A 24,844-nucleotide genomic window follows, 5' to 3' on the forward strand; every position below is an offset into this window, starting at 1 on the left:
TCAGGAAAGAGCCTTCAGCTTCACGTGTATCCCATTAATGGAGCGGATAACCATCTGTGGACTGGGAATGGGGGGCTTGGAAGGTTCAGGAAATAGCTCAAACCACAAAAGTATCAAGGCCAGAGCAACCTTCAACTCATTCATGGCAAACTGTTGTCCAATGCAGTTCCTGCAAAGAAAAGAAGAAATGACAGTATTACATTGGGAATAGAGAGAACAAGGCCCTTCATGAATTTAAGTAGAAAACCCATTATGGAAAGTGGGTCAGGAATGGGGGTCACATCTGAAAGTGTTTGAATATACAGTTATGATTCAGATCCCTCTAGAAGTTTATAGGCCTTGAATGCAGTCTTGCCTTTCAGAGAAAATAATGGCAGGGACTCCTTCATAGGAGAAATGTAATTTTAAAAAGAAGCATGAAGCATTTTAAGCATCTTTACCTTGGCCCAGCTGCAAAAGGAAGGAAAGCATATGGGTGACGACCCCTTGAATTCTCTGGCGAGAACCTCAGAGGATTGAAAACCTGGAGCAGAAAATAAAAGTCAGGTCAGTCTGAATCAGCGTGGCCAGTGATCTTGGCAGTCAGGGCTGTAAGGAGGAGTATTTCTTCAGGAAAATCGGTATGCTTAGCATAGTAAGCAAACAACTCATAATATGTGCTGTAATACAAGGTGGAAGATGGCCAGTGTAAGCAGGAGAAAAAGTATTTCAAAGCCACAAAAATGATGATCAGTTAAACCCAACAGGGCCAACAAAAAGAAAGAACTCAAAGGGCAGGAAAGAATTAAATTGACTGTGTCCAACATTCTAAAATCAGCTGTTGTCCCATCTGCTCCTTCATACATCTTTTTCTGCTCCATTCCCCTCTTCCATTTTAAATTCTGGAAATGCAAGAAAGGGAATGACACTGACCGTGGAGGAGGGAAGGACTTGTGCCGGCCAAAAGCATGCTTTGCATTGTGCCCTAAGGCTCCCTACTCCCTTCTCATTAAAAGGAATTTCCTGACATGTAAGTGGGGTGGATGGGATTTTAGGATCCCCTTATGCTGTTTAAAGAAACTAGTGCTGGCACAGGTGCCATAAATGTGTCATAAAGCACATTTGCAACATCTGGTGAGTAAGGAGCGCTGGTGCTGGGCCTGTGCCACTCAAGCACTGGGTCCAGCGCAGGCAGGAAGAGGGTATGCTGCTGCCAGTAGTAAATGCAACCACCAGGTAGCCATGTGGCCTCTGGGGGGGTGAGGGGAGGGCATAACACGGGCAAGGGAAGGAGAGGGTGGGGAGGAACTGTGGAGGAAGTGAGATGGGATGGAGCTCTGTTCTCCGTATTCTGAACTCTGTGTTGGGCTGGAAGTCCCAACATGGAATCTCTAAATAGCCAGCACAGACTTGCGAAGCCCCATTGCAGAGCTTGGGACAAATGTTCCCTTCCCCTGAGGAGATCTCCAGCTGCTTCCCGGCGCCCACTGGATGCAGCAGTAGCCGCTTTGGTGCAACTGCTCCAGTGGATGCCGGGAAGCTTACAGTTGCCTAGCCACAGTTTGGTTGGAGAGTTTCCCCTTATGTTTTGCTTTCATTTTGTTTTGTAAAACTCTTCTATACAATGTGACCCACCAGCCTCTTTTCCTCAGATAACCTTTCAGAACTGTTCCCATATTTTCCCCGTCCTGTTCTCATTCCAGCACTAAACACATTCAGTGTTTAATGAAAAGACCTTGTGCCCATCACACTCTTCTTTTGTTATTACCTCAGGATTGTCCCAAATTTCGGGATTTCTGTGAAGACCATAAATATTCAATGCAGCAATACAACCTGTGATGAAAGAGAGAAAAGTTAATCCGTTGTGAACAGTAGTCCCTCTGATGTGTTTCCCTACCGTGCGGAGCATTTAATGACCCGAGCAGTAAATGAGGAATTGCTGACAAATCACAACTAAGTTGGGCAGGTGGCGTATGCACACGTTTCACAGGCATGATAAAGAACTTTGGCATCAACAAGCAGTTATCTTATTTTACAGCACAATACTATTGGGCCTGACCACCAGTGTTCCACTTGTGGCAAACTCTGACTGACAGAGTAGTGTGCTGCAGGAGCGCTGGCTGGAATGCCAGAGACTTCCACTGATGTCTGCAGATCCAGAGGGCCCACTGAGGCAGGTAAGCTGGTGGGAGGCAGAATGGGGCAGGGGAGGGTGGAACAGTGGCAGAGAGGGGCAAAACCGAGCAAGGAGAGGGGAGGGACAGAGGGCAGGAGGGCTGTGGGAGGGGGTGGATCCGGTGGTGATGGCTCATGCTGGATCCTAGTCCCTCCATCAAGAGTCTTCCCGCTCCCATTTTTCTCCTTGAACTTGCGCCAGCAATATTCTTTGTTATATTATTGCTGGTGCAGATCTGAGGAGGCACACTGCGAAGCAGGAGATTTATGGAGGTATAAGGGAAAGGGGAGGTATCCCCTTTCCTCTCCCAAGCATCTTCATCTGTCCCGCATTGGATACAGTATGCTCCTTTTTGAAGTGGCTGCACCAGTGGAGGATTTATAGGATTGGCCTGTTATTGAAACATTAACCAATCCATGAATAACCCCTACTCCAAGTCCTAGAGTCTACTCCATGACATGTCTGCATAACTGACTTCAGTCACAGGGTCTCTCTCTCTCTCTCTCTCTCTCTCTCTCTCTCACCTGTACTTTACCTGGTAGCTGTGTTAGTCCAACAGAAAAGAAAACCAAAAATAACTGTAAGGCATTATCTTTATTTGGATCAATTATATATGTCATAATGATTTAGCTTTTGAATTCACCAGGACTCTTTTTAATATTTCATGTTAAAGCAGAAAAGGAGCGGGGTGTTGCTAAGTGAAAGAAGCATGGAAGGGCTGTAGCTGAGTGGAAGAGCACCTGCTGCGCATGTCATCTCTTGGTAGGATAGAAAAAGATTCCCGTTTGAAAAGCAGGAGAGCTGCTGCCAGTCAGTATCAATAATACTGAGCTAGATGAACCAGTAGCCTGAATAAGGCAGCTTGCTATTGCAGAGAATATCTCCCCATTGTAGCTGCCCTGGTGAATGTTTAGGATTCAGCTTTGAGATTATCCCCACCTGGATAGCATTTCTGCACAGATAGGAAGGAGCATGGGATTCAGGGCTGTAGAGTGAATGTGTTTCAATCAATCAATCAATCAATCAATCAATCAATCAATCAATCAATCAATCAATCAATCAAGAAAGAAAGAAAGAAAGAAAGAAAGAAAGAAAGAAAGAAAGAAAGAAAGAAAGATTCCCTCCTCTTCATTCATTAAATTCATTTAAACTCTGACCCAGAGGTTCTCGATACCCCAGCCTGAGGACCTCTGCCTATATCCCTTTAATGGACAGGGAGGGAGAATGCAGTGACACGATCCAGTTTGGGGGGGGGCAGGGACTTTCCTTACATAATGAAGCAGCAGGCTCCCAGGGGTATGTTGAGCCCCGCAGAAGCCTCTGCAGTGCTCCTCAAGCTGCGAAGAAAGAAAATAGAATGATCGTGCACTTCTCAGGGCTCGATCCAGTCTGGGGGGAGGCATTTTGGGACATGAGGAAAGCAGGGGGAAGGTGTAGTGGGGGAGAGAGGGAGTCTGGAGAGGGCAGAGATGACAGAAGGCTCTGTCGTTCAATAGCAGGTGCAGATCCCAGGAAAATCATTGGGGCCACCTGGGGCAGGGTAAGGGAGCGTAAACTTACTCTGAACAGCCCTAGTGGTGCTTCCCATTCCCTTGGGATGCCATGGTAGCTATTTTGGTGCCGCAGGAGCCCTGAGTGCTGGGAAGCTCAGGATTGGACTGTTTCTAGGGATAGTCAAGCAAATGTCTATAGACTCAAACAATTGTAAGTTATTATTAATAATAAATAAAATATTTCTTTCTAATTTTTTGTGTGTGAATGTGGACTTTTTGTTTTGTTTTTTGTTTGTTTTGGTTTTTTTGGTCTAGTGGGTCATTATAAATTGCCATTTTAAATTAAAAAGTTGGTCTAGTGCTAAATGGCTTGGGAAGCATGCAATTAGATTAATGGCAGATGTGTATCATGTTCAGGTATGAACAATGCATTCGCTAGAAAAAGTTGTCAATTATTTCTAGCAATGCCTGCAATTTGCAGGTGCTTATGAAACACTCAGGACAATAGTACAGTCCATGCCCTGAAGAACTCATGAATCCTTTTCATGTTATATCCCTAATGTGTAATGTCACATTACCCGGTTAATAAAACTCTAGAAGGATTTATTACCAGCAACTATTGTAGTTGTGACTTGGCACTCTGCTTACCTTAGATACATTTAACCTTTACATAGAATGGCATACATAACATATAATATTTCATGATGCTTTTGCTTCACTACTTAAATTTTTAATCTATACCTGTGAGTAGGGGTGTGTTTTTTGGGTGATATTTTTTTCCAAAATTTCTTGATTAAAATAGCAAATTGTGGTGTTGCGTGTTTTTATTCCAAGGACACATTTTAATAAAATGATAATTATAAATTATAATTGCTTTAAAAATGTATTAGGTCGGTGATATGGGTGACCACAGCTGCGATACAAGGACATCTGCAAGAGGGATCTGAAGGCCTTAGGGATGGACCTCAAAAAGTGGGAGACCCTGGCCTCTGAGCGGCCCGCTTAGAGGCAGGCTGTGCAGCATGGCCTTTCCCAGTTTGAAGAGACACTTTGCCAACAGTCTGAGGCTAAGAGGCAAGGAAGGAAGGCCCATAGCCAGGGAGACAGACCAGGGACAGACTGCACTTGCTCCCGGTGTGGAAGGGATTGTCACTCCCGGATTGGCCTTTTCAGCCACACTAGACGCTGTGCCAGAACCACCTTTCAGAGCGCGATACCATAGTCTTTCGAGACTGAAGGTTGCCAATACCAAGTGTCAGCAGATGCAGCCACAGTATTATTTCTAACTGGAAAAGTAATCTATTTTAATTTCTGGAAAATATGTTTAAAAACCAATGTTTTTATGCATTTTTAACAAAAAAGAACCCCCACACCCCTACATGTGAGAGTGAGGGAGTGATACGAACTAACTGAATATATCCTCCATCTTATGAATGCTAGTTATTCTGCTAAAACAGTAACACACCTTCTGAAAACACAGCTTTACAGCACAATCCTATGCCTGTCTACTCAGAAGTAAGTCCTACTGTTTCAATGAGACATACTCGCAGGAAAGTGTGGACAGGATTGCAGCCTTACAGCCTAGATAGGATCAGGCCCTAGTGTGGAAGGGTTTACAGCAGTGGAAAACAATTCTGCTGTCATTAAATGGTTTCCAGCAGGGCACACAGCATGCTGCCAGCTACCATTTTAGGAGTACTGTCAAAATAATTGGTAATGCAGGAGTGGCAGGGGGTGGGAGGAATGGAGAAGAGAAAGGCTGGGGTGCAGAAAAAAGAAGAGGCAAAGAAGGGAGGAGAAAGGGTGCACTGAGACCAGTAAAGGGACAGTATTGGGAGTGTTTTCACCACTATCCTATTTCCCTTCCCAGCCTTGATCTACCTTCCCAAACCCATAGACGATGGGGCAGTGTACTGGGGTTAAGCAAAAAAAAAAAAAATACCTCCCACAGGCTGTTTGATGGTCCCCCACCACAGCATGCAGCATAGCCTCCATTAGCTCAGCTACATGCGGTAACATGCAAGGGGTTGGGCAGCCAATGCATTTCAAGCATCTGCTCTTAGTCAGAGAACTTAAAAAAAACACAACGCAACTGAAGAACAAACATCATAGCAAGAGCACCAAAAATATTTCTGAGTTCGGGTTCACTGATAAGATTTTAAATAAGTGCATTGCAAAATAGCAAATAAAACAGTTTGGCAAAGTAGTTCTTTTATGACACTTGCATGAGTCTAGAATTTAAAGATATATAGTACAAGGTTTGGAAATCTGGAGATCATTGTGGGTGTATGTTTATGAACTTTATGCTTTTTGCCTTTGTTTTACAGCTTCTATTTAACAGCCCAATCTTATCGAGCCTTTGCAGCCCCATTATGGCAAATAGAGCTGCAAACTTGCCCTTATAAGGTTGCAAACAGCATTTGGGGGGCATCGGTGCAAATGGCAGTGGAGACACTGGCATGCTGCCACAGAGGGTGACCTGCACTGAGGTATCTTTACCTGCACGGAGGCAGTTTATCTGAGGCAGATGAGCTGTTGTAGGAGGTAGGCAAGGGGCAGGGGAGGGGAGTGGGGTGGAAAAGAGGAGGATCAGGGGAGTTTCTGAGCAGGGAGGGGGAGGGCAGGAGGCTGAAAGGGTGAGGGTGGGAGCAATTTGCAGCAGTGACCTGGACTAGATCCCAACCCTGTTCCTTCTCCCCTTTCCCCTCCTCTCCTCAAACCTGTTCTGGCAAAATGGCTGGTGCAGATCTGAGGAGACCTGTTTGAGCAGTGGAGGCTTGCTCCAGGGGATGAACATTCCCCCTTACCCCAACAACCTCTCCACCCTACAGAATGCAGCATGCACTGTGTTGGCACAGCTGGATCGACAGGGGCTTTTTAGTTAGGATTATACTATAAGTATATCAACATTATCATTCCTTTTTGTATTAAAAAAAAGATTAGTGGTTACATTATGCTAGTTTTGTTTTGTTTACATATTAAGAGAAAGTCATTTTTACTGTTACTATTCTTTTTGTGTATTTTTATTCCCCTGATGAAGAGGCCTAGCAAGGCCTGCCAAGATTTTGGACTGACAATCAGCCTGAAGAAAACACAGGTCATGGTTCAGGATGTGGACTCACCTCCCTGCATTACAATCTCTGAGCATGAACTGGAGGTTGTCCATGACTTTGTGTACCTTGGCTCAACGATCTCCGACACTCATTCTCTCGATACCGAGCTAAACAAGCGCATCGGTAAAGCAGCTACCACGCTTTCCAGACTCACAAAGAGAGTCTGGTCCAACAAGAAGCTGACGGAACATACCAAGATCCAGGTCTACAGAGCTTGCGTCCTGAGTACACTTCTGTACTGCAGCGAGTCATGGACTCTTCGCTCACAACAGGAGAGGAAATTGAGCGCTTTCCACATGCGCTGCCTCCGACGCATCCTCGGCATCACCTGGCAGGACAAAGTTCCAAACAACACAGTCCTGGAACGTGCTGGAATCCCTAGCATGTATTCACTGCTGAAACAGAGACGCCTGCGTTGGCTTGGTCATGCCGTGAGAATGGATGATGGCCGGATCCCAAAGGATCTCCTCTATGGAGAACTCGTGCAAGGAAAGCGCCCTACAGGTAGACCACAGCTGCGATACAAGGACATCTGCAAGAGGGATCTGAAGGCCTTAGGGATGGACCTCAACAAGTGGGAAACCCTGGCCTCTGAGCGGCCCGCTTGGAGGCAGGCTGTGCAGCATGGCCTTTCCCAGTTTGAAGAGACACTTTGCCAACAGTCTGAGGCTAAGAGGCAAAGAAGGAAGGCCCATAGCCAGGGAGACAGACCAGGGACAGACTGCACTTGCTCCCGGTGTGGAAGGGATTGTCACTCCCGGATTGGCCTTTTCAGCCACACTAGATGCTGTGCCAGAACTACCTTTCAGAGCGCGATACCATAGTCTTTCGAGACTGAAGGCTGCCAATACAAGATGAAGAGGTTGATGCTCAAAATTTGTTGGGACTGTAAGTCGATTCCTCTTAAATATTTTGTCTCCTGCAGCTTTGGGATCCTTTGCTGATTTTTTTGAGCATTTAAAAACCCAGGTCCCTTGTAGAATCTTTTACTCATTCATGTATAAGGAACTGAGTGAAAGTCCTTGTCAGTTTTTGTGGTCCAAGAAGATACTTGAAAAATACAATCCAATTAAATAGAAAGTCAAAGCATAAAAACAAAGTCCCAAGAGGAAGGGAAGAGTTCCATAAAAGTCTGGAGCAGGAAGAGATAAAGACCTTTAGGTAAACTTCGTCCATCAGCAAATGTCACAGGTGCATTCAGTTCTCGACTTATGTAGGGTACCGAAGGGTAAAGGCGAAGGCTCTCTTTAATACACATAGTGCAGTAAGTCATCTTCCCAAGGTCATCCCTGGAAGACACCCCAAAACATATTGGAACTCAACCTCATATACTGTTATAAACAATAATGCCAACTCAAAAATCCATGGACTAAGTCAGGTATCTGCAAACCCTGGCTCACAGGGCAGATGAATATCGCGGGGGGGGGGGGGGATAGTGGTCAGGATCACTGGAGGACTTGTTAGCTTTTTGCCTGCTGTGATCCCATTCCAGATCCGGAGACAGCTGATATTCCCCCAAGGAGGGGTGATCTTTTGACACCATAAATGTTTAGCTGCGAGCACCCTTTTCCTGCTTTATCATGGCTGCAATCTTGTGCATAGTTAGACTGACTTATTTATTCAGCCTACACCTTTTGGTCAAAGGGCCAAATCCTATCTAATTTTCCAGCGCTGGTGCAGCTATGTCAATGCGCTGCATCCTGCAGTGGGGGGCAATCATGGAGGCCTCCACCAGGTAAGGGAACATTTGTTTCCTTTCACTCAAGGCTGCACTGTGGCTGCACCAGCACTGGAAAGTTGAATAGGATTGGGCCCAAAGTCTTCCTAACCTCATGTGCAGTTTTGACTTGTCATGCGCACGTAAGAACATAAGAAGAACCTGCTGGATCAGATGAAAGGCCCATCTAATCCAGCTTCCTGTATCTCACAGTGGCCCACCAAATGCTTCAGGGAGCACACAAGACAACAGGCACACCTGCGTTCTGGTGCCCTCCCCTGCATTTGGCAAACAGAAGCAGCCTACCTCTAAAACCAGGAGCTTGCACATACCTACCATGACTTGTTACCCATGATAAGCTTTTACTTATCGCCGACACTCTTTCTCTCGATACCGAGCTAAACAAATGTATCGGTAAAGCAGCTACCATGTTTTCCAGACTCACAAAGAGAGTCTGGTCCAACAAGAAGCTGATGGAACATACCAAGATCCAGGTCTACAGAGCTTGCGTCCTGAGTACATTTCTGTACTGCAGCAAGTCATGGACTCTTCGCTCACAACAGGAGAGGAAACTGAACACTTTCCATATGCGCTGCCTCCGACGCATCCTCGGCATTACCTGGCAGGACAAAGTTCCAGACAACACAGTCCTGGAACGAGCTGGAATCCCTAGCATGTATGCACTGCTGAAACAGAGATGCCTGTGTTGGCTCGGGCATGTCGTGAGAATGGATGATGGCCAGATCCCAAAGGATCTCCTCTATGGAGAACTTGTGCAGGGAAAGCGCCCTACAGGTAGACCACAGCTGTGATACAAGGACATCTGCAAGAGGGGTCTGAAGGTCTTAGGAGTGGACCTCAACAGGTGGGAAACTCTGGCCTCTGAGCGGCCCACTTGGAGGCAGGCTGTGCAGCATTGCCTCTTCTAGTTTGAAGAGACACTTGACCAACAGACTGAGGCAAAGAGGCAAAGAAGGAAGGCCCATAGCCAGGGAGACAGATCAGGGACAGACTGCACTTGCTCCCAGTGTGGAAGGGATTGTCACTCCCAAATCGGCCTTTTCAGTCACACTAGACGCTGTGCCAGAACCACCATTCAGAGCGCGATACCATAGTCTTTAGAGACTGAAGGTTGCCAACTAAGGATTCTTTGCCCCAGTGTGCATGATGTTACATTTACTTACATTGAAACTTACACACAGCTGAACAATGCTTTTTCTACCATGTTTTTATAAACCTTGGGAAAAATAAAGAATACAACCTGGAAGGTATAGGCGTAAAGAGGGAGAGAAAGTGGAAGAAGAAGGTCTGACCATTGAATATTCATTTTCTCCTCAAGAAGCTCCTTTATCTCCTCTCTGCATCGCTGTTGATGTTCCGGATTCTGGGCCATACAATACAGGAGCCAAGAAATCCCACTAGCTGTGGTATCATGACCCTCAAACATGAAAGTGTCCACCTCAGCACGCAGATCTTCATCTGATAATGGAGTTCCATGTTCATCCTAACAAGACAAAGAAAACAGGGCTGAATGGCTTTTGTGAGACCAAAGTACTGCTTGTTTAGGTTCAACAGGATGATTCTAATCAATCATTCCTTTAAAGCAGGTTTGCACATCAGTTACCAAACCAATACAACCCATTTGGTGAGCCACTGAGCATGACTGAGGGACTGTATTCAGGGTAGTGGTCACAAGTGGTGCAGGTTTGTTCTAGAGCAGTGGTGTCCAAACATTTTGGCAGGAGGGCCACATCATTTCTCTGACACTGTGTCGGGGGCCGAGGAAAAAACAAATTAATTTACATTTAAAATTTGAATAAATTTACATAAATGAATTTATTAGAGATGGAACTTAAATGAATGAATGAAGATCTTGCGGTAGCTCAAGGCCTATAATAGTCCTTGCACAAAGCAAGGCTATCATTTCCTTCATTGCCACTGCTATATCACAGACATGAAATAGCAAGTAGTGGAGGGAGCCTTTGTCCCACAGCTCAGGTGAGAGGTCGAACAGTTGTTCTCTTGCTGAGAGCAATTGCATCGGGCAAGCACAGGCTCCAGCAATCTCCGGAGGGCCAGAGCCTCATTGGAGACTGGGGGCTCCGAGGGCCAGATTGGAAGTCCCTGAGGGCCGTAAGTGGCCCCCGGGCCGGTGTTTGGGCACCCCTGTTCTAGAGTCTAGAACAAGCCTGCACCAACCTGTGCCAGTTTTCTACCAGGGAGAATATTGCATGGAGAGACAAATGGCTGCATTTACCATAACAGTACTGCAGCAAGGGTTACAATGTTAATGTAATCAGCTCAGCAGATGATCCTACAGTATAAGCACAGCAGTAAGGGCAATAGCAGGTATATCAGGATCTGTTGCTAAATACAATTTCATTCTAAGGTCTCAAGTGCTGACATTCTAATAGGCATGGGTTCATGATCACACCAGTTGGTCTTGCCTCCTTAGCATTCAAGATTACATCTTCACGTTGAGTACTGTGTCTGCAGCAAAGAAGCCTTTTTTTTCTTTCCCACCATCCCCTCCGTAGTTAGCCATCTGTGTGATTTGGGGCCTGCTCCATCTGACCAATCTGGGAATGCGTTGGAGCACACATTCGACAGCTCTGATCATTTTGCAGGAAAAATTGTTCACTTCTGTCATGATTGGACTCCACATTACCTACTGATGTCCCTGAGGCATCTGATGGTAATATTGTCTAGGATTCTATTCAGTTTATAAGGTTTGAGGATGGGATAGTAGCCCTTGGAATATAAGACCATCTATCAGCCTTTTTGCTTTATACTAGCCCAGCTCAGCTTATGTGAGCAACCCAGAGAAGATTGGTTGGATGAGTAGGGAAGATGGTGAATGTTTCATTAAGGGAGGGGTATTGCCTGGGATGTAAAAAAATCATAATATTGTGCCACCTCCTGGGCACAAGCCCTTTGTGGACCTCACAGCTATGGACAACTCTCAGTCAGTTTTGAGCCTCTCCTTTCTGAGCAAGGTGATCAAGAAGATGGTGGTGTCTCAGATCTAGAGGGTACTGGATGAGAAGGACTATCTACATCTCTTCAGCTTCAGGCTGGGCTTTGAGATGGAGACAGTTAACCCACGTCAGGGACAGGTGGTGCATCCTTGTCCCTAGAGATCCTTGTCCTTAGAGATCCTCGTCCTTAGAGAGACGAGATCAGTGAAAGGTAATACAGCCAGGCCTTCTGTGTTATGTTTCTTGAGGAAGTGCAGGGAACAGGTTGTGTAGTGATGGCTCTACAGACTGCATGAGAAAAGGACCCTGTCTGGAAAAACCCTCAACATCTTCCAGCCCAATTTGAACTGAAACTACCAATGAGTTGCTACAAAATTCACCTTTGCACAAAGAAGAATATCCAAGAAGTCCAAACGCCTCTTCTTTAGGATCTTTTCAAGTTCTTGTTCATTCTTCAGGGACTCCTTTCTCTCTCTTATTACATTATCTGCATTAGGTGTAAGCAATGAGTAAATATGTAAGGAAATATGATTAAGGTATATTGCATTATGCTCGGGCATCGGGAGATCAGGTCTGGCGGTCAAACTGTTTCCCTGCCTGAGGTCAGAAGCTAAGCAAGATTTGCTGCCTTGGATGGGAGTCAGAGAGAGATGGAGAGGCTGCTGATGTATCTCTACAGTGGAGTGATGGAATGTGAAGGAGTCTGCTGGCAAGAAATGGATTACATCTTGAGAATCAGTCTGAGGCTTGATTTGCAGCTCCCTTTGCAGCTTTGGAAGTGCAAGGCTGACTAGCCACAATGAGACTGCACTATGAATGGAAAATATCTAGAGAAATGGAGGTTTCTATGAGTCTCTCTCATGGAACAATACTTGTAAAAACACTGTTGGAAAAGTGGGGTTTGAGATTAACCTATATGTCAGGAGATGGTGCAAGTTCAAGGAGACTCATAGGGGCTGCAGTGGCTTACCCAGGGGTAAGGGGAACAGTTTCCCCTTACCTTCAGCAAGATAGGATTGCATTGTTAATTACTTTGTCTATTGACCAGGCTCCCTGACACTCATCTCTCAGCTTTCCTGCAGCTTGCCCCTCCAGAGATTTATTTATTACTGTATTTCCATACAGTATTAGCATTTATGCATTTATTACTATATTCCTATATCACCTTTCTCATATATTTAAGGTGGTTCACTCATACAGGTTAATCTCAAACCCCACTTTTCCAACAGTGTTTTTACAAGTATTGTTCCATGAGAGAGACTCATAGAAACCTCCATTTCTCTAGATATTTTCTATTCATAGTGGCGCAAGTCCCAAGAGAGTTTGAATCTGCTCCGCACTGCTTGAGTATGAGGGCTAGGATCTGTCATAACAGCCAGATCCCAGCCCCACCTCCCACTCCCTGCCCGCCTCCAGGGCCAGCCTTCACCCACCTTCCCCCTGCCCCAGAATGCCTCCCTTCCGCTACTTCCCTGCCTCCTCGCCGCCTCCACGGTGCCTTGCGTCAGCCAAGCTCAGCCGACGCAAGGCTCGCTCCCCCTGTCAGCGCTGAGACTGAATTCAGCCTACGCAGGCCAGCATGCCTCTACATGCCAGCCTAGCTGACTCTCAAGGAAGCGCAAATGGCAGCTTTGCAACCCTCCTGGGCTGGTGCAAGGGACTTGCGCTGGCCCAAGGGCTCGTCTAGATTGTACCCTAAATGTAATTTGGGGGATAGAGCAGGCAGTAGATTGAAAGCACAAAACAAGTAACAATGTGTGGTTGAGAGATCACATTAAAGAAAGAGGCCCCAACAAGAACGTAGAACTGATTGACGCACAGCTTTGCAGAGGGGGAGTGCATGTGTACTACTGGCAGCAAAGGGTGGTTTGGTGTGCTGGTCACTTAGCCATGCAGGTGAAGGTTTGCTGGCTCATCATTTTAATTAGCCAGTTCATGCAAGGAGACCCACTGGTAACTGCAGGACTTATAGTGGGGTAAAGGAAAATCCCTTACCTCTCTCAAGCCTTCCAATTGCCCCACTACCACAGCATGCAGTGCAGCCTGCTTTGCTGTGGCAGGGAAATGAATAGGACTGGGTTGTCAATGCATTCTTCCGGTAGCGGAAACATGCAAGATCCATCGAGGAGATAGGGTGTGGTGTCATCAGTGTCCCCTTGCTCTGACAGGTCAGGGAAGCATGGGCTTAACACCAGGACCTTAGAATATAGTGAGTGTGCTGCACAGCTGCAGCCACTTGAAGGCAACAGGGTCCTCAGGGATAAAAGCCTCACAGTGTCTTCAGGGATAAAAGGAGAGTGTGTGGGTGTAGAAAGAAGGAGATTGGAGAGATGAAGAGAGCAGAGGGAAGGAGTTTCAACTGATCAACCAATGAAACAATGAACCAACAAATGGAGACTGCTGGAATGGAGACTGTGGGAGATGCTGGAGACTGGTATGTGGCTGCCATACCCAGGAGCTGCTGAGAGCTACATTCTACTGTGGCTGGAGAAGCTGCTGACTGGAGCAGGGAGGAAGGAGGACCTCTGCAGTTCAAACAGGCAAGCCACCCTGGAGGTGGGGTTCAGTGGTACCTTCCGCCAAACTAGGGCCATTGTTGGGGAAAGAAGGGAGGCGAAGCCCTCTAGAGAATGGATTTGACGGGACACTTCCTTGTGACTGTGTGTAAACATTATGGCCAGGTGAAAGGTAACACGTGATCATGACTGGTGCATCAAATCAAACTGCCAATGAATGAAGATTATTTTCATTTCCATCCTTATAATAGCCACACATTAACAAAGAGTTCTACCCAAAATTTATTTCATTTAATTCTACCCTCCGCTTTCTCCTCAGAATCAATGACATAGCTATGCCATCTGGCACTTGGGGTAAAAAAAATTTTGACATCCCCCCCAGAAACACAGCACATTTTAAAGACCTGCTAAGAGTTGGGGAGCCCGTATGCGGCCCCCCTGACTCTCAGAAAGCTTGCTGGAAGCGTTACAAACTCACTTCCAGTGTTTGCAAAAACCAGAAATGTGTTTGTAAGGCTTCTGGTAGGCATTGTGATGGGGAAAATGCGGAAGAGGCCCCCCCACTCCAGAGGAGATAGGATGTGGTGCTAGCAGTGGCTAGCATTTTGATCTCTCTAGTCAACTCGTAATCCAGAGGTCAGGTAAACTCCAGAAATACATTCCTGAAACCAGGCAAAAATCCTGAGCTATAACTACCTCGAGGCAAAATCTGGAGCCGGAGTCCCTGAGGCAGTTCATGGCTGAACACAGTCACGTTCTGGCAACTCCTGCGACGCCGCTGGAACCAACCGTATTGGCATCTGCCTTTCCATTGGACCATTTCAGTGACGTGGAGCGGGGGGATTTGCTGCATGGGAAACAGTCTATCCTCCATATCTACTCTACCCAGGCTTCGTGCACTGGAGAGGACACTCTGTTCCAGAACCACCATTCAGAGCGCGATACCATCGTCTTCTGAGACTGAAGGGTGCCAACAAAAAAGAACTACAGGTCCAGCCTATTTATACATGGATTTTTTATACACAGATTTGACTCAACATGAATGGCCACTGCAAATGAGAAGGACTGTGCTGATCCCGGGAGAAGGGGAAAAATGCACCCCTTTAAAATCAGTTTCAAAAACTGAACAGTCCTTTAACAATAGCCTCCTTAATGAGAGAGAAAGGGCAGTTGGCTGACAATCCAACAATCCTTCTCTCTCCAGGCGACCCCTCCCTTCCTCCTGAGCACATGAAAGAAAGATACTTTGCATTGGTGAAGGGAGGGGTCTGAGTGAAGCCTTTCTAAGCACTTTGAGAGAGAATGATTGTTGGATTGTTGTCTTAATGACTCAATCTTAACATCACAAAGGTCAGCAAGGCTGTTTTTAAATCACAGGCGCAAAGAAATTGATTTGCTATAGTGCGTTTTTTTGCCATCCACGTGAGTGCTTTGAACAGAACCCATGAGAATAATTAGTCTCAACCTGTATGTTGGAAAAGAATCTTCATAGAATCACAAAATACTAGTTTTGGAAGAGACCTTGGAGGTCATCTAGTACAGCCTCCTGCTCAGCACAGGTGACTCCAGAGTAACTGACACTTGGCTAACCAGTCTCTGTTTGACAAAATCCAATAAGGGCTATCCTATATCTCCTTAGTCTTGCTTTCCCCAGGTTAAATATACTATGATCCCTTTAAACCATTCAGAGGACTTGATTTCCAGACCCCTCACCATCTTAATTGCTCCTACCCTTCTTAAAAGGCAGCGCCCAAACTGGGTGCGGTACTACAAGCCTTACATCCATAAAACGTACCTGTGTGATTATGGGCTAGTCTGCAGGCTTTGCGAAACTGACGTCCTTGGGGGCTGCACCAGTAAATGAGATCACTGTGGTATAGAGGAGTCTTTAATCTCTGATAAGCTAGGTAGGTGAGGTCCAGGACAGTATTAATGTATTTATTATCCCTGTGGGAAGAGAAAAGTTGGAAATGTGCAAGACTCATGAACAGATATTATCACAGAGGAGAAGACATGGTCAGGGTAAATATTTGCTCTGAAAAATGTTTCACTGAGGCCAGTAGTAATTACTTCCAAGTAAACATATGCAAGATCAGACTGAGTTTTTCCCAAAATAGTGGCAAATGTGCATTACGTAGTAAGATCAGCAGGAGATGTGCAAGTGCACCCATCATAATAACAAAACATAAATAGGTTTTTACCCACCCCCACCCCCCAATAATACACGGGAAACTTCCATTTCTTAAATAACTAATGGTTCAATATTATCCATATGATATACTGGCAGACCCTAAGCTGGGACAGGGGCAGATTTGGGTGGGGTTCAGGTTGGAATGGGATAGATGATGGCAGGACAGGGACAGATCTCAGTGGCACTGGTTGCTCTAAATCCTGTACTTCCATCGCAGGCATAAGAGTCTTGCTCCCCAAGACTCTTCAGTTGTACACCAGTAAAAGAGCTAGCATAGATCTGAGGAGTCCCATAGGGAACCATGTAGTGTCTGAAGAAGTAAGACTGTATTATAAAAAAAAAATCTGCAGGAATGTTGAGGAAGATGGTGAGATAAGGCAGTTGATATTTTAGTGACATTCACAAGCCAATCATCCTATCTATGTCTTGGGCTGCCAGAACCCACTTTCCAGCAGCCAAGGTCCTATATGGTATTGTGAAAGTCAGGGGCACCCAGAGGCTTCTGCAGCAACTGCCACAAATGAGCAGAGGTGCAATGTATGTGCCAGCAGCTCTCAGAGGACCTACTGTTCAGAAGCCCTACTGCTCTTCGAGGCCCTAAGTTGGAGGTGGAGACATGTGATGGGCAGGAAAGGTGGGGGCAGGGGAAGTTTGAGGGTGGATACAAGGAGGGCTGGGAGAAGAGTGCAAATGGATGCTGGCAGCACCAGCATGCATCAAGAACCTATCCCCTCTTTTTGAAGCCACGCTGTCCTTCTCCCCTTGGAGAGGTTTTATTTACACCTGGCAGGCTTTCCGATCACCCCACACGCACCACTGGACGCAGACTCCATCAGCAGGGCTGCATCGTCGTCAATGCTGACAGATAGGACAGGGGCCTCAGTGTCCTAATTCACATATAATTTCTGAGGTACTATTGTACTGAGATGGAAAATTGCTTCCATATTATCAATCTCTACACTGAAGTGGAATCATGCAATTACAAATCTCGGGGTTGCTGGGATTGTGTGGTCTGTGATGCCACTTGGCACAGACAAGTCTCTTTGTGGCTTCCCCTTGCCTGAAGTATACTGACCTGTCTGTCTGACAGTTGCTGTGATAACTGAAAGCGCATTTCATTATACTATCGAGGGTCATCAAGCTGACAGGTTCATACAGCTCCAAAGACGATATGGTGCCTTTGGGGACCAGCTTTTCCCATTTATCCTAATATTGTAATCAAAAGACAGAAATGAGGTCTCCAGAAAGAACTGTTGATTCAGATACTGGATCTCATTCTATAGGTATCCATGTACCAACTTTAAACTGATGCATAGTTCTTTATTCTGCTGAGTGGAACCCAAGCTGAACATTTGAGGTACTTTATGGCATGTAGCTCTAGCCAATTCAACAATGTTAATCCATCACATTGATCTTCAAGACTTGCGTAGCCAGATTATATATGCCATGAACAAATTAAGACAGGATTAATTTTCACTTATGTTTAGAAAGGCGTTTTAAATTTGTGCTTGTGGCAGCTGCGATACTTACCAGCATCACTTTGACCGACTCAACCATGAGATCCAAATAAGGCTTCAAAATTTCATAATGGAATCCTGGAGTCAGCAGCTTCCGGTGCTGCCGCCACTTTGGCCCATTCAGGGTCAATAAACCCCTTCCTATTAGGAGAAATGGGAAGATGAAAAACACAAGGATACATATTTGATACGTGGCAATAGACACGCTTATTTTACTATTATGGGGGTGGTAAAGAGGAAGCCCCTTTTATGAGAAGCCACTGATGTCAGTGCTGGCAGCAGATCTCTGGAACACTCCAGTAAAGCCCTGCACTGGGAAGCGCCAGCAAGTTCAGGGGTTGGCCTGGCCAGCTGAGCCCCCTGATGCTCATAGGCCCTTGACCAGTGCCCAATTTAGCCATTCCCACCTGTAACCATGGGGGTCTCTCCTTCCTCATCCCAGGAGGGAAGATCAGCCCCAAAGAGGATGTGATGGGACTTGGCTGCTCATAGCAATTGAATAGAGTAAGCATCACCCAAGGAGCTCTTATTTTTTTAATAGTCCAAAGATAAAAAAAGGGGAGGTCAACCCAACAGAAAACAGGACAGTACTCCTGGTAGGGTTCCTCCCCTTCATCATCGGCTATGGCTCTCTCTTTGCCTGCCCTCACAACTGCTGCCTATCTGGTGGCCTGTGCCCCCTCCCATCCCAGAGAAGGAGTTGAGTGGGTATCACAGAGCCCAGCTCACTTCCCACTGTACACCTAGGGAAGAGTCCCCTGTTGCCGGATGCATTGACTTGGATGAGCTCTGCCTCTAGCTCCAAAACTACCCAGGGCTTTGTCACACCTTCCTGCAGAGGGTTCTGCAGGCCCCCTCTACTCCTGCATGACTTCCTCTCTGCCTCTGGACCAGCACAGAGCGTCTGGCCAAACTGTCCGTAGGGGCTGCCTCCCTGTCGCAAATCTCTCTGCCCTGCCCCTCTTTTGCTCTGGTAGCTGGAACTCAGTGCCAATATTGAGCACCATGATAATGGGCTCCTGGTCCTGCCTCACTCTTGCTCACCCGTCTGGTGCATGCACTGAGGTTCACATGCCCGAATGCCATGACTTACTAAAAGTTCTTTTAAAATCTAAAAGAAAATTTCAGCTTTTATATTTCCCTATAATCCCACATGTGCAACTTTAATATATCTATTTCACTATCACAAAAGGCAAGAACAAAGCAGAGAAGCTTGGCTTTTGCAGCCGCAAATGGCTTGGAAGCCACAGGGGAGGGGCTGCTTTACATGGGTGTCCCACTGCCTTTTGCCCTCCTCCTCCAGGAACACCAGTGGGAATCAGTTTGGTAAAAATCAGCAACCTCCTATAAGAGTCTCTGAATTCCAGGATACTGTCAAGTAATATAGATAATTGCAGCTTAACATAGATGACAGCATAGTAAGTTATAAATTTAATGAAAGACAATACATACCAATCCATGGAATTATGAGGTTGTACATTGTAAGAGATTTAGAATCTAAATAGTACAATGAATTAAAAAAAAATATTAGCATGAGATTATATGATTGTTTACAAAAACAATGTTTCAGTAATTACATTTCTCATTTATTATCTGCTGCCTCCATCTAGGGATGTGTTATGGGAGACAACATTTGACCTGCCGCCTCTGTCGTCAGAAAGTTTTGGATCAGTCCTGGCTTGGAAAACCTGAGTTGGGTTAAATGTCATTTTTTGGGTTAAATTGCTGCTGTACAGAGGCAATTTTCAGCAGGAAAAAATATAAACTGCAGAGATAATGGTGTTCCCTGTTCTCTGTGCTGCAGTCCCAGTCCAGGTTGTGGCCCCATGAAGCTGATTAGATGAGTAAAATTCAGCCTGTAAACTGAGGCTAGACGGTTCAAAGGTCAAAGGAGACTGGAGAGTTTCACATCTCTTATCATACTATATATAAATGCAATTGCTCAGGGTATTTTGATCAATAAATTGGTCCATCAAAAACACTAGTACAGGCAGAGGTCACCTGTGAACTGAATAGTACGTTATTTTTCATATTGTAACAGGTATCTCAAATGTGAATGAACCTAATTTGACTTTAAAATCACAATTGAATTGAAAGTGCTGCACTTATTGCTTAAAGATCAATGTTGATCAAGATATAATTTTATATTATAAAATTACTAAATTTTTATTCAAGTTAAGAATAATCACAGTGATAACTGGAAGTGAAAGAAGAACACACAAATAAAAATCACAGTATCACTGGTACTGCCCGCGAAGATCGGGCCCCAACCAGAGGCCTAGGATCATTGCAGGTATCGACCGATAATTGATGCAGGCCCAATAATAGCAGCTCTTTGCAGCTCAGCGAGTGTAATTGCTGGTGCATTCAGTAGTTGAAAATAGTTGTCAAAATTATATATATATATATATATATATATATATATATATATATATATATATATAAAATTATTATTATTATTATTATTATTATTATTATTATTATTATTATTATTAACAGTATTTATATACCGCTTTTCAACTAAAGTTCACAAAGCGGTTTACAGAGAAAAATCAAATAACTAAATGACTCTCTGTCCCAAAAGGACTCACAATCTAAAAAGATGCAAAGGAATACCAGCAGACAGCCACTAGAACAGGCACTGCTGGGGTGAAGTGGGCCAGTTACTCTCCCCCTGCTAAAAAAAGGAGCACACACTTGAAAAAGTGCCTCTTACCCAATTAGCAGGGGTTATATATATATATATATATAACATATAATTCCATATATAATATTTAAAATCATACAATAATTTCATTATTATATAATATATTTATGTATAGATTATATAAATTATAATTATAAATTATAATATAAATATAAAATATTTAAAATATTTATATTTAAAGTATAAATTAAATTATAAACAGTGTTGGGAACTTGAGTCAGGTGACTTGGATTCAGGTCATGAAAAGGTGTGATTTGGGGGTGACTCTGCGACTCATGACTCACGTGCATGGAAGACTCTGAAAAAGACTCAAGTCAGGGCCCTCCTGACTCAGCACTCTTCCCCATGCTTGTTGATTCGAGTCTGCCTGTGTCTGGGGGTGCTTACTGTTTTTGCTGCATGGAAAACCTTGTGGGGCCATAATTCTGACCGTCAAGCAGCAGGGAGCTGCAGCTGGGAGGCTGGAAAGGGTTAATGAACTGGGCGGGAAGGGGGAGTGAGCTCTTTTTCTCCATCTCTAATAGGAAGGAAGGAACCAACTATCAATGGATAAACTATGGGCATAAACTATGGGTGCCCTTCGGGGAGAAAAGCGGAATACAAATCAAATAAATAAATAAATTTGTTTATTGGCTGAGGGAGAGCAGGAGGAGGAGCCCAAGGAGTTTCTTGCCTTACAATTGGCTGCAGAAGCCCAGGAAGACAGGAGAAAACGCTTTTCCCAGTGCTGCTTTCCAACCTTATGGCTTCTCTTGGCTCTGTTGTTACTTGGAGGAGGAAGCCCCACTGAATGACTGGCTAAAGTGGGACTACTTCTGAGTAGAGCTGCAAGGATTGGGTTGTCCTGGTAAGCCTCCCAGCTGCTGCTTGTGACCCTCCTCCTTCCTTTTGCTGCATCTGTCCGGCTCTCACTCAGTCCCTCCCACCCCTCCCACCCTGTTTACAGATGTGCAGGGATAGCACAGGAGTGTTCAAAGAGACCTCTGACACACACTCATGGCAGCAGCCCCATTTTTTCCATGGAGGGCTTTTTAAAGGGGAGGGCGACTCGACGTGAGACCATTAGAGTCACTAAAGGGTGACTCGGAGACTCGGAACGTGCCCCCATTAGGACTCTTTTTCAAGTTGAGTCATGAGGGGGCAGTGACTAGGTGACTTGACTCGAGTCAAGCCCTGCTGGGTTTTCCCAACACTGATTTTAAATATAAATATTTATAATAATTATATAAGAATTTTAAATAAATTTTATGATTTTAATATTTATTTATAAAAATAATTAATTTAATAGAAATAAAACATATAAATTTAATGATCCCCCCATGTCAAATTTTGATCACAGGTACATAAAATACACTTTTCTTACCCCCTCGGCTGTATACTGCCTTTGCATATTCAGGGTGGTTGATAAGCAGGAAACCTAAGAAGCATCCAAACCATATCTGATGACAGTGTGGGTATTTTTCTGTCCATGCGGCAACGTTCAAGAACTCTTCCTCTGGTTTCAGCTGCATTATGTTTGTTTAAAGGTCAGTTCAGATTCTTATCATTTATTTGTGTGTTAAATCAATCTGCACTGTGAGCATCATGAGGCAGTGTCACATTCTGTTGCTGGGGGCTCATGGGGTGGGTTGGCCAGCATTCTATGGTTCCCCTCCATGGTTTGATGGGAGGCAAGGTTGGCTCTGAATACACTTTTCTTACTGCCTCGGCTGTATACTGCCTTTGCATATGCAGGGTGGTTGATAAGCAGGAAACCTAAGAAGCATCCAAACCATGCTTCATATATGCTGGCCTTGGCTGGGTTCCCCCCTCCCCCATAGGTGGCCTCAGATTTCACAAGGGGTTTAGCACACCCTCTGCTTTCTGAACCTGGTCAGAGTCTGCTTTCATCAAGTACAAGCCCACCTACAAGCTCAACACCAGCCGTGCAGCCACCTTGATCGTCCAGAGATTTTTAGGAGAACTGCATCTTGTATTCTGTCAGTGTCACCAAAACAAACAAAAAAGGCACGTGGAAAACCACTACCAAATATCAGTAAAGGCTCTCTTATTCTGTTAGCAATATTTTATGGAAATAACCTTTCTAATGCTGAAGGGAAACAGACACTGTGGTGCTGGCACAAGAAAACAGCAAATCTGCAGATATTAAAATCTCTTTTTTCAAAGAGCACTTCAACCAAAATTGAAGTGCTCTTGCCCTTATCTTGGGCAGCTGGACACCTCTCCTAAAACCTGACTATATTCTGAGCTGTAGTTCACTGCATTTTGTGAAAGGAGAGAGAGAGAAAGAAAAATGTCAAGTGCAAATGAAAAGTTTGTTTCATTGGACATATAGAGTTTAATACATTAGATTAAAAGGAAGAAATGAGAGCAAAAATGGAAGAGATGAGAACCATTTATTTGCAGTTGTCATAGTTTTACATCACAATCCTAGGCATGTCTACTCAGAAGTAAGTTCCATTGTGTTCAGTGGTACTTACTACCAGGAACACATGTATAGGATTGCAGCCTTATTCTATGTTTGAACCATTCTCAAAGGCAGACTTTTATTTTTCTTTCTTATTTTTCTCCCTTCCTCTCTGTACATTTGTTTTGATTTTCCCTTCCCTTTTCCCTGTTCTCTTTCTTTTGGTTCGGAAAAGTCTCTGAGAAGTTTGTGGATTGAAGGCAAGCAACTGGAGGACCAACTGCTTGTGCTATGAGAAGACTTACAATATACTTCGAATAAACCCATCTTATTTGCAGAAGAGCCACAAAAACACACAAAAAGGAAAACCAGGCAGCACTTACCAATCACCTTCAGTACAATACAGAGCCCCCAGCTGTCAGCTTACCATTTTGACATGGCCATACAACCAGTGGCTGGGTGGTTCTGGGAAACAGCTAAGGACTTTGACCACGTTCTGTCTCCTCCGATATAATTGGATGGCTGTCAAGATTGCACAGAAGAGACCCACAATAACCAGCAAATAGAAAACATGAGAGAAATGCTCAGGCAGCCAAAACCAAGAAATTCTTTCCCGAGTCTCTGCTACAGCTTCCATTCTTTCTCCTGTGTGTACGGGAGACGCTGTGCAGGTTTCTATGAAATGTCTATTGCTCAGTGTGCCTGATGTAATCACAGTAGCAGTATCAGATTCCAAAATCTGTGCCAGTTTTAAAGGTGAAGGAGCCCTGCTGTCTGCTGCATGTGGTCGCTCTACCTCTGTAGTCTCACATTTGAAAGATGCTTGACAAATCTTTTAATTGTAAGTGGGTCAAGGGGCAAAGAAGACCTAACAATTAAAATAGATCATTTGCTATGTGGCCAGCATAATCACTCTTAATCTTAATCAAGTTCGAGTGGATCAAGAAAGCAGATCAAGGCCGAGAAGGCAGAGGGTTTGCATCACCCAGTGGGAGAGCTCATTGAGTCACCCTATGATAGACCTTCTCCCATACCAGACCATGCAGAATAAATTACAATATCATATGCACAGCCTAAATGGAGTGATATCACTAGGGTTGGTGCAACCTAACCCCCATTGACTGTTTGTTTTTTTTTGTTTTAATATATAACAGTACAGGTTACCCAAAAAATCAGTAACCAACAAAAAACCAGTAACTACGGTAACTTGCTGGCAATCACACAACTGAATAGGAGTTCTAGTATTAGCTCTGATACATGGAAATGAGAGCTGACACTTACTTATTGGTTCCCTGCTGTGTTATAATAACACCTCATTGGCTATCAGAACAATCCATCTCATTGGTCAGTAAACATTGCATTGTAGAAAAGAAGTTCTGATGAAGGTGCATTCCTGCACCAATAAGAAGACATGGGGTCTCTCCCCAAAATGTAGTTCCCACCATTTTTTTCTGATTCTTTTTTGTTTGGAGAGAGAACTGAAACGTGTTCAAAGAACTTTTTTCAGTGTGTTGGGATCACCCCATTTTATGCACCAGGAGGGCAAAGATCACTGGTTTAGGGAAACTTGGGGCCCAATCCAATGGACCACATACCAGCCTAGTGCTGGCATGCAGTGTTGCAAACGTGCTGTAATTCTCCCCTCCCCCCCCCCACCGTCCAAAAGTATTTTCTGTGGCTGAATGCAGCTATAAAAAAGGTTTTTGCACAGTTTTAGTTCCTTGAGTCCATAGGTATCTGTTTACATTGACTGTAACTCTTTGTTCCTTGATTGAGCTCTGCAAAACTGCCTGAGGCTACATTGCTTTAAAAAAATGACACAATCTCAGGGTGAACAGACACAGACTGAATTTGTTTATGATTCTAAACATTTCAGCACCCTCATCCTAGGCATCCTGTTTCAGGACCATGCCACTCTGTCCCAGTTGCTGATGCTGAGGGATGGGCAGTGGTGCTGAATTATTCCATGGTCAGCTTCAGTGAAATTTCATTCCTCTTTTACTTCTATGGTTAGTCACAGTGAATGACTCAGGGGAAGCAGTGAAGTTAG

The 24,844-nt window shown here is 44.7% G+C and overlaps 1 protein-coding gene across 1 annotated transcript; it reads right to left on the reverse strand.

The window, feature by feature from the left end:
- LOC136648788 (cytochrome P450 4B1-like) lies at positions 1 to 23,431 on the reverse strand. The gene is made up of 12 exons (XM_066625024.1): positions 23,222 to 23,431; positions 21,751 to 21,892; positions 19,129 to 19,177; positions 17,694 to 17,817; positions 17,239 to 17,369; positions 15,768 to 15,919; positions 11,837 to 11,943; positions 9,792 to 9,982; positions 7,917 to 8,050; positions 1,748 to 1,812; positions 441 to 523; positions 1 to 169 (listed from the first exon to the last, which is right to left on the reverse strand). Exons 1-12 carry the CDS (start codon positions 23,429 to 23,431, stop codon positions 1 to 3), a joined length of 1,557 nt encoding a protein of 518 aa, XP_066481121.1.
- Positions 23,432 to 24,844: the final 1,413 nt, after the last annotated feature.

This window comes from Tiliqua scincoides, chromosome 4 (assembly GCF_035046505.1).
Source record: "Tiliqua scincoides isolate rTilSci1 chromosome 4, rTilSci1.hap2, whole genome shotgun sequence".
NCBI lineage: Eukaryota > Metazoa > Chordata > Lepidosauria > Squamata > Scincidae > Tiliqua > Tiliqua scincoides.